At 37.7% G+C, this 13,460-nt stretch overlaps 1 protein-coding gene across 2 annotated transcripts in view; it reads right to left on the bottom strand.

The window, feature by feature from the left end:
- msra (methionine sulfoxide reductase A) overlaps positions 1–13,460 on the bottom strand; it is a 41,803-nt gene that overhangs the window by 18,931 nt on the left and 9,412 nt on the right. For both annotated transcript variants that reach the window (XM_041975135.1, XM_041975136.1), the window contains exons 2-3: positions 4,966–5,034; positions 2,720–2,839 (exon numbers count right to left, since the gene is read on the bottom strand). In XM_041975135.1, the coding sequence (XP_041831069.1) occupies positions 2,720–2,839; positions 4,966–5,034 (189 nt within the window). The remainder of the gene's footprint in view (positions 1–2,719; positions 2,840–4,965; positions 5,035–13,460) is intronic.

Raw genomic sequence — 13,460 nt, 5'->3', positions numbered from 1 at the left:
TTAAATGAGTTTTTGCAATGTTTTTCTCCAAAATTCCTTAGTTTGTTTATAAAAGTATAAATTGACTTTATGGGCTGTTTGACAACAGAACAAGCTGTAAACACACCGTTGACTGAAAATCCCCCTGTGTTGGAGAGCAGCTGCGTATATACACATTAAGCTGTGACTGAACAACATTAGCTTTTATTTAGAGGTGTTTGTCATCCCATAATGTATGCAAGTCAAATACTTGTTTAATTACGTCTTTTAGCTGTGTTTGGTACACTGTAAACTTACAGAAGTGAATACGGACCTTTGTTGGTTGGATGTTTACAATCTGGTTCCCAACTGTTTTGTGCAGGGTCCGCTTGGTGAGGAGTAGACACTGTGTTCTGTTTTTATTTCATCCAACACAAAAGAAAATCAATGACTCCCAGAAGACTGTGCGACAATGCAAGGATGTGGCTTCACTTAGTTGGGGACAAAGCCTCAACTTTGTTTGTGATTGAGATAGACAAATCCAAGAACTTTACTTGAAATTGATGGAACAAAGTTCCCAAAGTTATTTTGGCTGCTGTAATTTAAAATCATTTTTAATAAAGCTCTACAAAAGAAGTCAAGGTTTTAAATGCTTCCTGCTCTTCTGGTCCATGCATCTCTGCAAGAACTGATCCTGAATAATATATGACAAGCAAATCAAATGACAAGCAAATCAAACCCATCTGCAGTGTTTGATTCTCTGTGTTTTGGTCACATTTGGTGTTGAGGTTTGAACAGCAGTACTTATGCTTACAGCTAACCGCAATTTTAGCTTCCATCTCATTTTTAGGCCATCAAACTGGAGGATAAGCATAAGAGAAACAGTGATAGTAAACATTTAAACTATTGGTCAATCATTACTAACCTGCATAATGCTTCCTGGGTGCTTTTCACAAAAAGGAAACAGACAACATTCCAGATCTGCATCACCTGCAGGTCCTACTCAATATTAGGTATGTGGTATTGTCAGAGTCTATGATACCTGGCTGTTGTTTATCATGTTTTTTTGTTTGTTTTTGTTTTTTGTTTTTTTTTGCTCTGTTTTTAAACTTCTTCGAATTATTAGGTGTCTCTGATGACAAAAATGCATCAACGCACCTCTGTCATAGAAAAACATAGGGAATATAAAGCAATCCTGGAGGCTTTTACACAGTTAGCAGCAGTCCAACTATTGGAAAAGTCCCTCTATCTAGTAATCTCTATGCTCCTGCATTAATTGTTTTGTAGAGACGCCTGTTTACACATACCAGCTTTAAGTGTGTATAGTATATTTTGCATGTGCCAGCTCCGACGTGCATGCAACGTTAAAAAACATGTGGAGGTGCCTAACTATCCTATATAACACTGAAGTTGAGACCAACAGTGGGGACATCATTTTTGGCACAGAAAACAATGCAAAAGGGAGCAAATGACTACCATAAACCAGGCTTTAGAGGAGCCCACTGGTGCTGCAAAGGTCCACTACATGGAAGCTGCTCTCGTGCTGTTAAATTCAATGTGTAGTAACTAAGTAAGAGTTGATAATAATCAGATTTATTTTATTAATGAATTTCTGTTTGTTAAACACTTGCGAACAATAATCTAAATCATCCCATTTGGATCTTGGTGTTTATGCATGCAACCACCACCAGCTATTTTGTGAGCCTTTGCCTTCACTAAGTTTCTTTTGACTTTAGAGGAAGTCAACTTTAGAGAAATATAATAGTGAAAGAAAGAGATAAAAATCATTAAAACAATCATTTCTCAGAGGATAATAATATTTGTGCAGTTTGTAATGTTTGCATGTGTTATTTTATGCTTCATACTTGTGTGTGTGGATAGGAACACATATTTCCAAGTACCCAAATCATGTACTGGGTGGCTTTTCTCTCCTCATATGCATGTAGGGTGCACAGATGCCATGTTACACTGTTGTGAGAATGTGAAAGCAGTGTAGTAAAAAGTGCAGAAAATTAAACATGCAGCCTAAATGTCAAGCAAATTAGTTGGCACAAAGATCTTTGCTCTCTTAAAAATAGCATTGACCCAACTGATAAGCAGCCCATTGAAAATGCTCCCAAAGCTTGTGATTGGCCTCTCTGGTGGTCATGGTAGACACAAATAATCTAACCAAACAGACAATCTGTAGCAGTAAATCTGCAAAACCAATAGAAAAGATTCATCACACATCAACAGTTTTTCCCGAGCAGGGGATTTTTCTCCTCTCTCAGGCTTTCAGTTCATTTTCATTCATTTTTCTCTGTACTGCAACTCATTTAATACAGAATTTGATCATTTTTTTCCATTTTGTAATCACTGTAAATAAATGTGTATTTTATCAACTAACTCATCGATATGAATTTAAACCATTCGACAGCATATCAGTGTAATTGTTTGGCAGAATAATACCATGTCAGAAGGTAAAAGAGACAGGTGGTGATACAAGTCTAATGATGGATTCACTCTATACTTGCTGACTGGAACAAACATTGGGAGGTCTGGACATGCATCACACACAAATACACACACACAAAAATAGTCAGGAAGGCAAAGTGGTCAGGCATCAATAGCAGCCTTATCCATGCCCCAGTATAATAGGGCCTGGGGGAATGATTCACTCTGCTTTTGTGTGTCTTGTTTTCCACAATTTATTAGCTCTCAGTAGACAGCACATTGCTTGGTTCACTGTGTGTGTGTGTGTGTGCAGGTATGCAGAGGATACCTGTGCAAACTTCATTGTATGTGGGGTTAGGTGTGTACCCTCCAGAGTAGCCCACTTGGGTTGAATAAACTCCTTTTTGTCTCCAAAACTTCCTCTCTGCTCCCCAGAAACAGCCCATGCCTTCAAGAGAAGAAACCAACACATTGATGAATAACAGCAGTCTTTAGGGGCCTGCTCCCATCATGCATCAGTTTACTGAGAGAATTTTCTTAGTGTAACCTCTCGTTACTGTCTGCTGGAAGAAAAAACACAGAAGTTTAAATATAATGTGACATGATGATTCTCATAGAGAACAATGTTAAACAGCCATATTGCTTGGTGTTTGGCTGAAAGGGCCACAGAGGAAATGTGCATAAATAAATTATAAATAATACAGTTAATACTTAAAATACTTCTAAAATATGTTTCTATTACACATACAAATATTTGGGTTTGGTTTTGAAACCCAAGCAAAAACCCTGTGGTTTGCAAAAAACAGTCTGGCCAATCAGTGTCTGTCATTGTCTTTGCACTTGCATATTCTTTGTTTTAGTGACACTGTGTTTCTAAATGGATGTTTTGTTCTTTGGTTAAGTTTATGTCAGTGTTCCCTTGAAACTAGTTGCTTTTTGGACCTTTGCTTTGTTGTTGTACAGAGGTTGAGCTTTGAGTTTTTGATTCACAAAGTCTGAGTTTACTATTTGTCCCACCTGTTTATCATTATATCCATCACTATAACCACCTCTTATCTCATTTCCCAGTGTGCACATCCTCAATTCTTCTCCTCAACTCCTTTTTTTATAACATGTTAGGAGGATATGAGGGAAAAGATCCCGTTCTCTGTCATGCTGTGCAGGTTCAGTTTTGGCCTAGCCATGTTCTTCTTGGGATTTTCTGCTTGAATTACCTGCAGCACCTTTAGTTTGCTTTAATTAAAGTTTATTTGTTTCCTTCACTTGCTCTCCTCTGGAGTTTTAGCCTGCACTTGAGTTGTCTTTACTACCTTTTACAATACGAAGAAATCATAATGACAACAGTTGTAAGCATTAATATAAAGATAAAATAAAAGACTGTGCTGTCTGCTATAGAGTGCATGGATAAGAATTCATTAGTTTAATCTAAAATAGCCCAAAGACAGGATGTCTACTTTATTCTAATAATAATTTACTTCTGTTGGGTGAGAGAGGTACGGTCAATCCTGTGCAAAAGTCTTGACCCAACCCCTCATTTCTCAACAACAAACCAAGCAGCCAGACTTTCTCATAATCATTTCAAGAGCAACAGCTTTCCAGGTTTACTGAAGGTGTTTCAAAGTTTCTCCTTGGACATTGGCCATTTCTTCACTAATTTTCAATCCAGTTAATCTAAACACAGAATAATTCAAGCACAAAAATGTCCCCTAGCTCAAGAGATAAACCACTGTTTTGTCGACGAGTAACAGACAACCTAGAAAAAAAAACTTTTTTAAACTGGATCCTGGCACTTTGTCACTGGCACAAAGTTCCATTAACTTTAGTCACATCTATGAAAAATGCCAAATACAACACAGTTCTACAGACATAAAATAGTAATCGGTTAATAGTCCAGTAAAGTCCTGACACAGGACTTAGAGATCTACCTTTGGACAAAGCCTATTCAGAAATGGTCTTCGTGGAATGGTGGCTGTCAAGAAGACATTCGTTTTTTATTTTTTTGTGGTGCTTTACCAGCTGAGCAAAACATTGCACAAGAAGCCATGTGGGAAACAGGAGGAAAAGACTGAAGTTTCCCAGATTACACAAGAGCTAAAGTGAAAATAGGTGGCAAAAGGTTTTATGGAGTGATGAATCCTCCCCAGAGCCCACACCTCGACATTACTGAAGCAGTGGGACAATCTGGACTGAGAACTGAACAAAAGACCAAAAGAAGTTTGGAAAGTCCTTTAAGAAGCCTGGGGAACTATTTCTAAAGACTGCTTTAAGAAAAAATTACAAGAAAGCTTGTCTATAAGGGTTCATGTATGTTAAAGAAAATAGGTGGTCACATCAAATATCAACTTTTAAGCTCACTGGAACTGAACAAACTGTTTATCTTTGCATGTATCAATAAACTGCTGCACCTATACTGTTTGCCATTTCCAGACAACATATAAAAATAAAGAGAGCTTAAGAAATTTGCACATTACTACTTATGCTGCTCTATACGTACAATAAGCAACATAGTAACCTTTAGTTCATGCAAGCAGCAGCAAAACTTCTTCAATTTCCTGGTATGATTTTGGCACTTACCAAACATCACCATCTCTGTCCCCTCTGGAAAAGGTGGGATAGTCCTGTTTCCATTCACGTCATGTTTAGCTGCACAATAAAGTGATAAAAAGAAAAGGGAGAGTTATTAACATGTTAGAGTTGTTACTTTGAGTCTATTGTTGAATGTACCTATGAATTATAAAAAGCAGTGTTTAACTCTGCATGTACTAATTTAAGCTTTGCATGACAATAAGAGTTCATGTCTTCTCAACACAGGTGTAAAATGTTGCTTCAGTTCCACAAAAGCCAAGTTGTTTACCAGCTAAGGTCAGGACTAACTATGTGCTTTTAAAACAAAGACAAATGGATTAGCAATGCACACACTACAGTAGAAATTTCACTAAAAATGCACACACTCACACGCAGTGACCCACTTAAGCAGTGGCAAGCAGGTTTGCATATTTTTATAACAGCTGCACTCGCTCCAATCAACATACAGCCAGGGGTGCACCAGGACCAATTTGAGGCCATTGAGCCACCTGGCTGAGCTAACACACACTAGCGTTAGCATGCTGGAGGCTGCGAGTGTGTGCAGATGGCTTGCTGTACGATGATATGGGGGAGGGAGATGGATTAAAATAAATGGGATGGTGGAGGAAAATGAAAATGAAGCAAACATCTGGATCTCCCCTCTCACTCCTTTTATCCTCCTCCGTCTTCACGCACACACACAGTTACAGCATATTCATGCATGGATGCATAATTGTCACAAGGGGCTGCATGCCGATAGACAAAAGCAGCCACATGGATACTGCCAACCAATCAGTAACACACAAACACACACACAGTGATAATCAGCTTGAATTTCATATTCTGCACTCAACTTGTGCAAACACACATAAAACACACAGATCATCTGAATCTGAGTCAGTGAGTTGTCCTTGTTTGTCTGATTACATGAGCAGCCTTTCACTGTGAGTCAGTGCAGTAGAAATATTCAGACACGTTTTCATCTTCCTCCCTATTCTGCACGGGGAAGGTTTATGCTGCATCTGTCTCCTGTCTTTATGACATCTTGGGGAGGAAATGACTGAAACTTGTCACTTTTAAGTCTCACTGAGCATCCCATCATTTAGCATCCTGTCTGTGCACATTTACTGTTCATCCAAACAAAAAGCTACTGTGTAGGGAAAGGTATTATTATTTCAACAATGGCATTAATTAATCCTGTTGTTTCTCCCCCTTTAAGCACATTTTTTTCTGTTTAATTTTTGATGATAAATGTGCACAACTTTTATACATATCACCCCTGAATTATGTGCAAGCTGCAACAAGGACAAATTTTGATTTCTTTCTTCTAACATCAAAACATAATTATTTTCTGTAAGATAAATAGCACTTTGCCCCTTTTAGTGTCAGCTATTTGTTTGATTAGAACCATGTAGCATTTAAGCTTTCTCAGTTCTATTAAAACTTGGTAATCCCAAATCCAAAACACAGATCCTGACTGCTTTTTTTTCTTAGAAAACAATGAAAGAAGTTAATCAGCAGCTAAGAGACTTTTCAACTAGGACGCCCTAGTTTTCAGACTCTAAAATCCTGCAGACAAACTCAAAAATAAATGCGGCTAACTGAATTATTTTTACCAAAAAAACTCAATGAACAGTAAAACTCCACTAAAATCAGCACAAATGAAGCTTCAATCCAGTGAAAAGCAACAACCTGCAAACCGTAATGATTTTAAGTAGAAATTTAGGATCCTACATCTTAATACTGGAGCAAATTCTCCGCCTTGTCTTTCCTCCTTTTGCCTCCTCCCCCTCCTCCTACGCTCACATTATCCTCTGTTCGTGTGCTAGTAATGGCTGCCTTCAGGGACCAGCAAAGGCATGTTCATTACTGGCTACAGACGCACACACTCGCACACATACACTGAGAGATAAACAATTTAAATGTAAATGTCAGTGGGAAAGAAAATAAGTCCAGACAGAATACTAATGAGTGTAACAGCTCACTGTGTGTGTGAAGGAAAAGAATAAAGAAACAACAAAGGGGCAGCAAAAGATACACATCACCTGTCTATGATGTTACAGCGAACAGATATATGATCTGAAATGTTAAAAAAAAAAACACAATCTTCTTTGCATAAAATTCTTGCAGCTCACTCTCCAGCACTAGTTTGCACTTGTTAGGTGGCAGAACTAATTTCATGACAGATAATGAAGAAAAAGCTTCTGTTATTTGAGTTATAAACTGGCTTTACTGCTCCAGTGCGTTCCTGAACAGCACTTAATGTCCGATCTTGGCTCTGCAGAAGGACTCACTTGTGAATACTGTGTTCCCACACAATCAATGTAGCAAAAACATCCAATCTTTATTCTGTTCTGCAACAACTAATATATTGCACACTGCCATTTGAACTCTCATGCCTGAATTCTCATGTTTGCTAATGCAGAGATAGTTTATTTGGCCTGTGCAGATCTCCTGCTGCATGTGAAGCTTTTAAAGATCAAACGTGCGGGTGCAAGATTATGAAGAAAAAGATCAGCTTTCCTATTTGAGAATCTTTCTGCTCTCCTGACTGGCTGCAAGCAGATGAGTCACATTAATGTTTAGTTGTTAGCTCAAATATAATCATTTCTCCATATATTTAAGCCCAGATAGCAGACTCAGTATAACTGTATGTCATACAGTATATTTGGTAAATATTGTAATCTTTAAAAGTTTTTCATTATTAATTGCATGATTTTTCTGCAATTAATCACATTATATGCAAAATTCAATAATGAATTTAAAAGTAATGTATTGTATACTTTCATTTTTTAAATACTGCTTTATCAACAAAAGTTTAGTAGTAAACACTTTTTAAAAAGCTACTTGTTTTTAACACCAGTTTTCCTTTTACTCGCTAGAAATTAAAATATTTCTTGCAAATCTCAACTTAATTATTAATGTAATAAAATCAGTTATGTAAATTTCAGGATTTTCTAAATATTTTATTTATTTTTATTTCATTTTATATTAACATTTCAAACAAAAAGTTCACATTTAACACCAAATTTTATGTTTGAAAAAGCTAAGATGAAGTTCAAAAACTGATTTGGCTGGTTAGATCTAGGGTGTACTAACTTCTGTGTCTGTTTTAACTTCATTGAATGCTTATGTCTTGTATTTTATCTATGTTGTCTTAATGTATCGCACTATGGTTCTCTATGGTTTGGGAACGCTTCTTTGAGCATGTGGATGGAGGAGAGCTCCGGTGGAACCCCACTTCTAAGCACAACTCACCCTAAATGCTCTTAGTGACTGAGACGTGTAATAATTGTCATCCCAAGCCTGCACCATCCCTCCTGTGTACTGTAGTTTGTCTTTATGTGTGATCACAGCCAGTGAGCAACCGACTCACTCAACCAAAAAGTGATAAAACTATTGTTTAATTAATTAATAATGTGTTAACGTGATGATATATACAATTTGCCCATGTATATATGCTTTCTTCTCTAAGAGTTATAGACGATAGATGCCATTGATTTTTAGTCAATGCACTAAAACTAGATCAGGAGATGAGTAAACCCAAAGGGAAACTGCTAACTTAGCTCTGTACAGTTTAAAAAAGGGGAGAAATTGAGCTAATTAACACAATTTATCCTGTTAGGTTGATCCATAAAAATAAAGATCAAGCAGTGACAAAAAACCAACATATGGTTTGTCCCTGTCTGCAGACAGCTGCAAACTCCAACACCAACATCAGACATTTACCTGCTTTGATGAATACTGGGGATAAAATAAAAAATAAATTCACACAAACACTCTTGGTAACATCATGGTCACCACTTGGCAGATGAAAAGAAGCGTCTGTGAATGCTGTCTTTGGATTGATAAGATGATAAGGCGCAGGCCAACAATAAGACTTAAGGTTAGGAAAAGAGGTGAGCATATCTAAGACAATGTCACAGACTTGAGCAGAGAATGGAATTTACACCTTGTTACAGCAGCAAAGAAAAGAACCTTTAGTGGTTTCTAGCCCATGATCTTAGCCTTAAATCTGATACTGCTGCTGTTATTTTGCACTCAGTCTGAGCAGTATAATTCCTGAAATAAAGGTACAATTGCCCCTGGAAATGATCATGGCTGCTCATGGCAATGCTTGCGTTTCTACAACATGTTCTTCACCAGACTTTGTTAGCATCCTAAGCCACCTATTTTTAACAGAAACACATGCACAGCAAATAAGACAAGCAGGAAGACAGTCAGATAGCATTTTGGTAGTTTCAATGATGCAGATCCACATCCCAACTTATTCTAAGTGTGGTTGGATTCTTATTGCAGTATAGCTGTTTTTCTCTTTCAGGTAAAAGGAAAGAACACAGAAAAAGATGACAGAAGTTCACTTTTTAACTATCTAACCACACCCTTGCTCTCAGAAAGGCTGCTCCAATGTTTCAAATGCTAAAGGTGTTCTCATAATGGCTGCCACTTAGTGTTGATACTTCAGGGTCTTTTCATTCAATTAAGGACTTTCCTAAGAAAAGAAGGCTTTTAAAGGTGAGATTATTGTCAGAAACTAGCCAGAAAGTGACAAACTTGTCAGTATAATTTGAAAATAATGTTTTCTGTGATGTAGAGAAGCTCATGAGTCATTTTTTCCTCCTGCTACTAGATGGAATGATAACTCAGAAGATGTTCCTGTATGTCATACTTAAGGGAAAAAGAAAGCGCTTTCATTCATATTCCACATGGATCTTTTCCTTGTGCGCATACAGCCTGCAGAATAAAGTGTGTCATTTTTCTGTAGTGTAATTATTTCATGCAGCGCTCCTGAAACGCCTGCCTCTCTGAGAGTCGACTTTATCTCGCTGGGAACAATAACAACACTCCTAGCTGATTAACTGATTTCGTGTTTTTGTGTGAAGAAGTGTTTGTGTATGTGGTTTATTTGTGTTGTCCCGCAATTGCCTAACCTTGTATTTGTGGCATATGCAAACTCAAGTAGCAGAAATATTAGGGATGCAAACAAATATCCAGAGAATATCTTCAATTTCATCTTGATAGCTGACAGTACTGGGGTTATTTTATAAAAAATAAGAAAAAGAAAAGAAAAAAAAAAGGTTTTTGCTCCATGTTTCTAAGCTTGTATTAGCTATAAGGGCCAGTTTGTGCAGGCAACTAATTTTCTTTTATTTGGTTGTGAAGAGCAGTAAAAGAGGTTAGAAAGCATTTCAGGACACTTCACATCAAAGAGTGAGCCACTTCACTTTAGGTACACTCTGTATGTGTGTGTGTGTGTTGGTGACTAACTAGCGTGCCTCGCAGTCTCTTTCCCAGCACCCTAAATCCTGTCACAATAATAAGCCTGATCACAGAACAGGCCTTTATCCATGGTGACATCTGTGCCACACACACATATACACACACTCTCTCTCCATTAGTGCTGCTCTATTTCATCTCAGGCATACATGTGTGTCTAAAGGCAGGCAGAACTGCTCCAGAATCAGCCAATCAGCACTCTGTTCACTCTGATTTATCTCGGCGGCCTTCCATCACGTCCTTCATCACTTTTTAATTTTCTGTATTGAAGCTGCAGATAACAGGGAAAGCTGATAAAATATACAAGATAAAGATATAATAAATAGGTCAAAATTGAATGTTCTGTTTAATGACATTGTGTGATGTCATAGCAAGGATAATTTAATGAAATTAACTTGCACCCCAGAGATTTAGATAAACCTTTTCAAGGTGGATTTCTAAGAAAGATCCAAGTTTTGTTGAATTCATGTCTCTTACGTCACCCTCCATGCTGAGCTGGCTGTGATGTGTGAGTCAGATTCCTGCGTCATTGTCTTAGATTTATCTATTTTTGTTAGCCTTTTTGTTTTCTTAAATATTTAAGGGCTGCAGCAAGAAGGAACTCCAGTTTAACCGAATGCACTTCAATTTTATTCTCAGTGATAGCTCACGAGATACGAGCTGTATAAGGAGGAATGACACACATCAAAAGTCTGTAGTTAGGCTGCTGTTAGGGAACTTTTACCATCATTCAGTTATGGCTTTTATAAAAATTGGTCCAAAAGCTACAGCTATTTGCAGTTATCTGTCAAATGAATACTGGTGAACTTAATAAACAATAATGGTGGCTTTCTGTTGGACTTGGAAGTTGGAGTTTCTGAGTTCCATGTAAGAAAAAAAGACATCTGAAGTCAAATTTCCTCAAAAAGTTAAAGGACTTTCTTCACCCAACATGGCTCTCCTGCATATAGAAAGTTGCTATAACTCCAGTAATGTATTTGTGTCTCACTAAATCTGTCACACACACAGCGTTGTCCAATCTCTTTTGGTGAACGCACTCTTCTGGTGTTTATGTGCAAAATACAGCATATTGAATTACTATCAACTTGTACTGCTAATGGTAGTGAGTCAAGTCTGCCTTGATATAAAAAAGAAACATGTTTCTGTAGCTATACGGCTCTAAATTACCACCTAACAACCCAGTAAATGTGAGTTAAAATTATATTTGTAGGGTATAAATAAAAACTTACTAGCCACTGTGGTAGGTAATGAATTAATGATGCATTTTTAAAGTTAATGAGAAGAGCCAATTCCCATCAGGGAGAGACGAATCTTCAGCTGCTGCAGGTAGGGGCTGGACTTCAGTTTAATGGACACATCACAAAGCCAATCACAGACTAGGATTACATATCGTAAAAGAAGGAAGGAGGGCAGATGCTCTAGAGACAGTTAGTGGTACAGGCCAGAGAAACAGAGAAAGATGGGGAGCTGGATTTAAATGCAAGTATGGCAGGAAAAGGGGAAGAAATGAGTGAAAACTGAAAAATAAGAAGCATTTAGATGATACTGGAGGTTGAAAAGCAAAGAGCAATTTTATAAAAATTAAAATATCCATTACTTCATCTAAGATGTCATAATGATTAGACTTTCACCTTTAATACCTCCGCCAAGGTGGAGGTTATGTTTTCAGGCAGCATGTACATCTGTCCCTCCATCTGTCTGTTGGTTTGTCTGCCTGTCTGTTAGCAACATAGCTCAAAAAGTAATGGACAGATTTTGATTAAATTTTAGGGAAATCTCTAAAATAGAATCCTCCGGATCACCATCTGGATCCAGGAATTATTTTTAACACTGCCAACATTCCAATAACCCCCAGAACCTCAAGAGGGGGTCATTTTAACACGGTGGCGAGGCAAGAAAAAATGATAAAAGTGGTGTTTACCCCCCAAAAGCATCAATAAATAAATAATTAGTTTATTAGCATGTGGAATTATTTTGGGCTTGTAGTCTATTTCAACTAGAGAATGTCAACTACTTACTAGCTTACATATACATACTATATTATTTATTTATAAAATTTCCAAGAGTCACATAACTGAGTATTTGCACTGTGATGTTCCAGATTTTTTCTCACCCAACATGGCGAGTTTTGGAGGCCAGCAGACCAAACCTTGGCATCATACTGCTGCCAGGAGGGGAGCTACAAGATGGCCACAATGTCCAGGAGTCTCCCTTCACCTCCCCAATGGAGCCACAGACCTGACAGTGATAAATGAAGCACTGCAGTTAATGTCTGGCTAGGGGAGGGGGGGGGGGGGGGACTGGGAAGTCCACACACACGTACACAGAGAAAGAAAAAAGAAGATTGCCTACACTGCGCTGCAATTAAATCTACAAAGTAACCTCCCCCCACCCTCTTCTCTGCCTGCATCTCTCTCTCTCTCTCTCTCTCTCTTTGATTGCCTTTTTTTCATCTTCCTCCTGCTCCCCCTTCCTTATAATCTTCCCATGACACTCCCCCTCCCACTACCACCCATTTATTCCTCCCTGCTACAGTATTTTTCTCTCTATCTGAGCATCATCTCAATCAGCTGTTCTGATTGCTCTTTGTTTTATAACTTCCCATCATCGCAGCCATCGCTGGTATCCGTACAGGTCTGGCAGCTGTCTGTGCTTTAAAAAGCTCAAAGAACGGATATAATTATTATTTCACAGTAGACAAGAATTGATTCCCAGTCCATGTAAACGAGGTCAACAAAACATAAAAATATTACATTTTTACAGTTATCTCCTAAGAAGTTACCCACCAGAGTCATTGAGCTGGTAGTGAAATTATAATTTACCTGTTGAGTATTTATCCTCAAATCAGTGATTTATGACTCCAGCTGGTGGTTAGAAAAGCTCAAACTGAATGCTGTACCACCCTGGTACCACCAAAATCTTCTGTTCCGCCCCATAGGCTACTGTTATATGATTATACAAACATTAATCGATTATTTTTTGCTATTTTTGATATCATCACCCATGCAGTAAATCATAATTTATCCTTTTTTCAGTCAACGACAGCTTTTATTCATCATGTCTCAGAGTGCATGCTTTATATATAACACAGTCAGTTCCGAGTAAGACACTTTTGCTTTGGAGCCATGGATTAAGATCTATTTGTTCTGGACAGAGCAGAGAAAAGTTTATTTTATTTATTTATTTATTTATTGTTTATGCATCAGCCCACTTGTGGGTTACAAAAT

This window comes from Melanotaenia boesemani, chromosome 22, assembly GCF_017639745.1.
Source record: "Melanotaenia boesemani isolate fMelBoe1 chromosome 22, fMelBoe1.pri, whole genome shotgun sequence".
Taxonomy (NCBI): domain Eukaryota; kingdom Metazoa; phylum Chordata; class Actinopteri; order Atheriniformes; family Melanotaeniidae; genus Melanotaenia; species Melanotaenia boesemani.
This window is presented reverse-complemented; position numbering and strand designations above follow the sequence as displayed.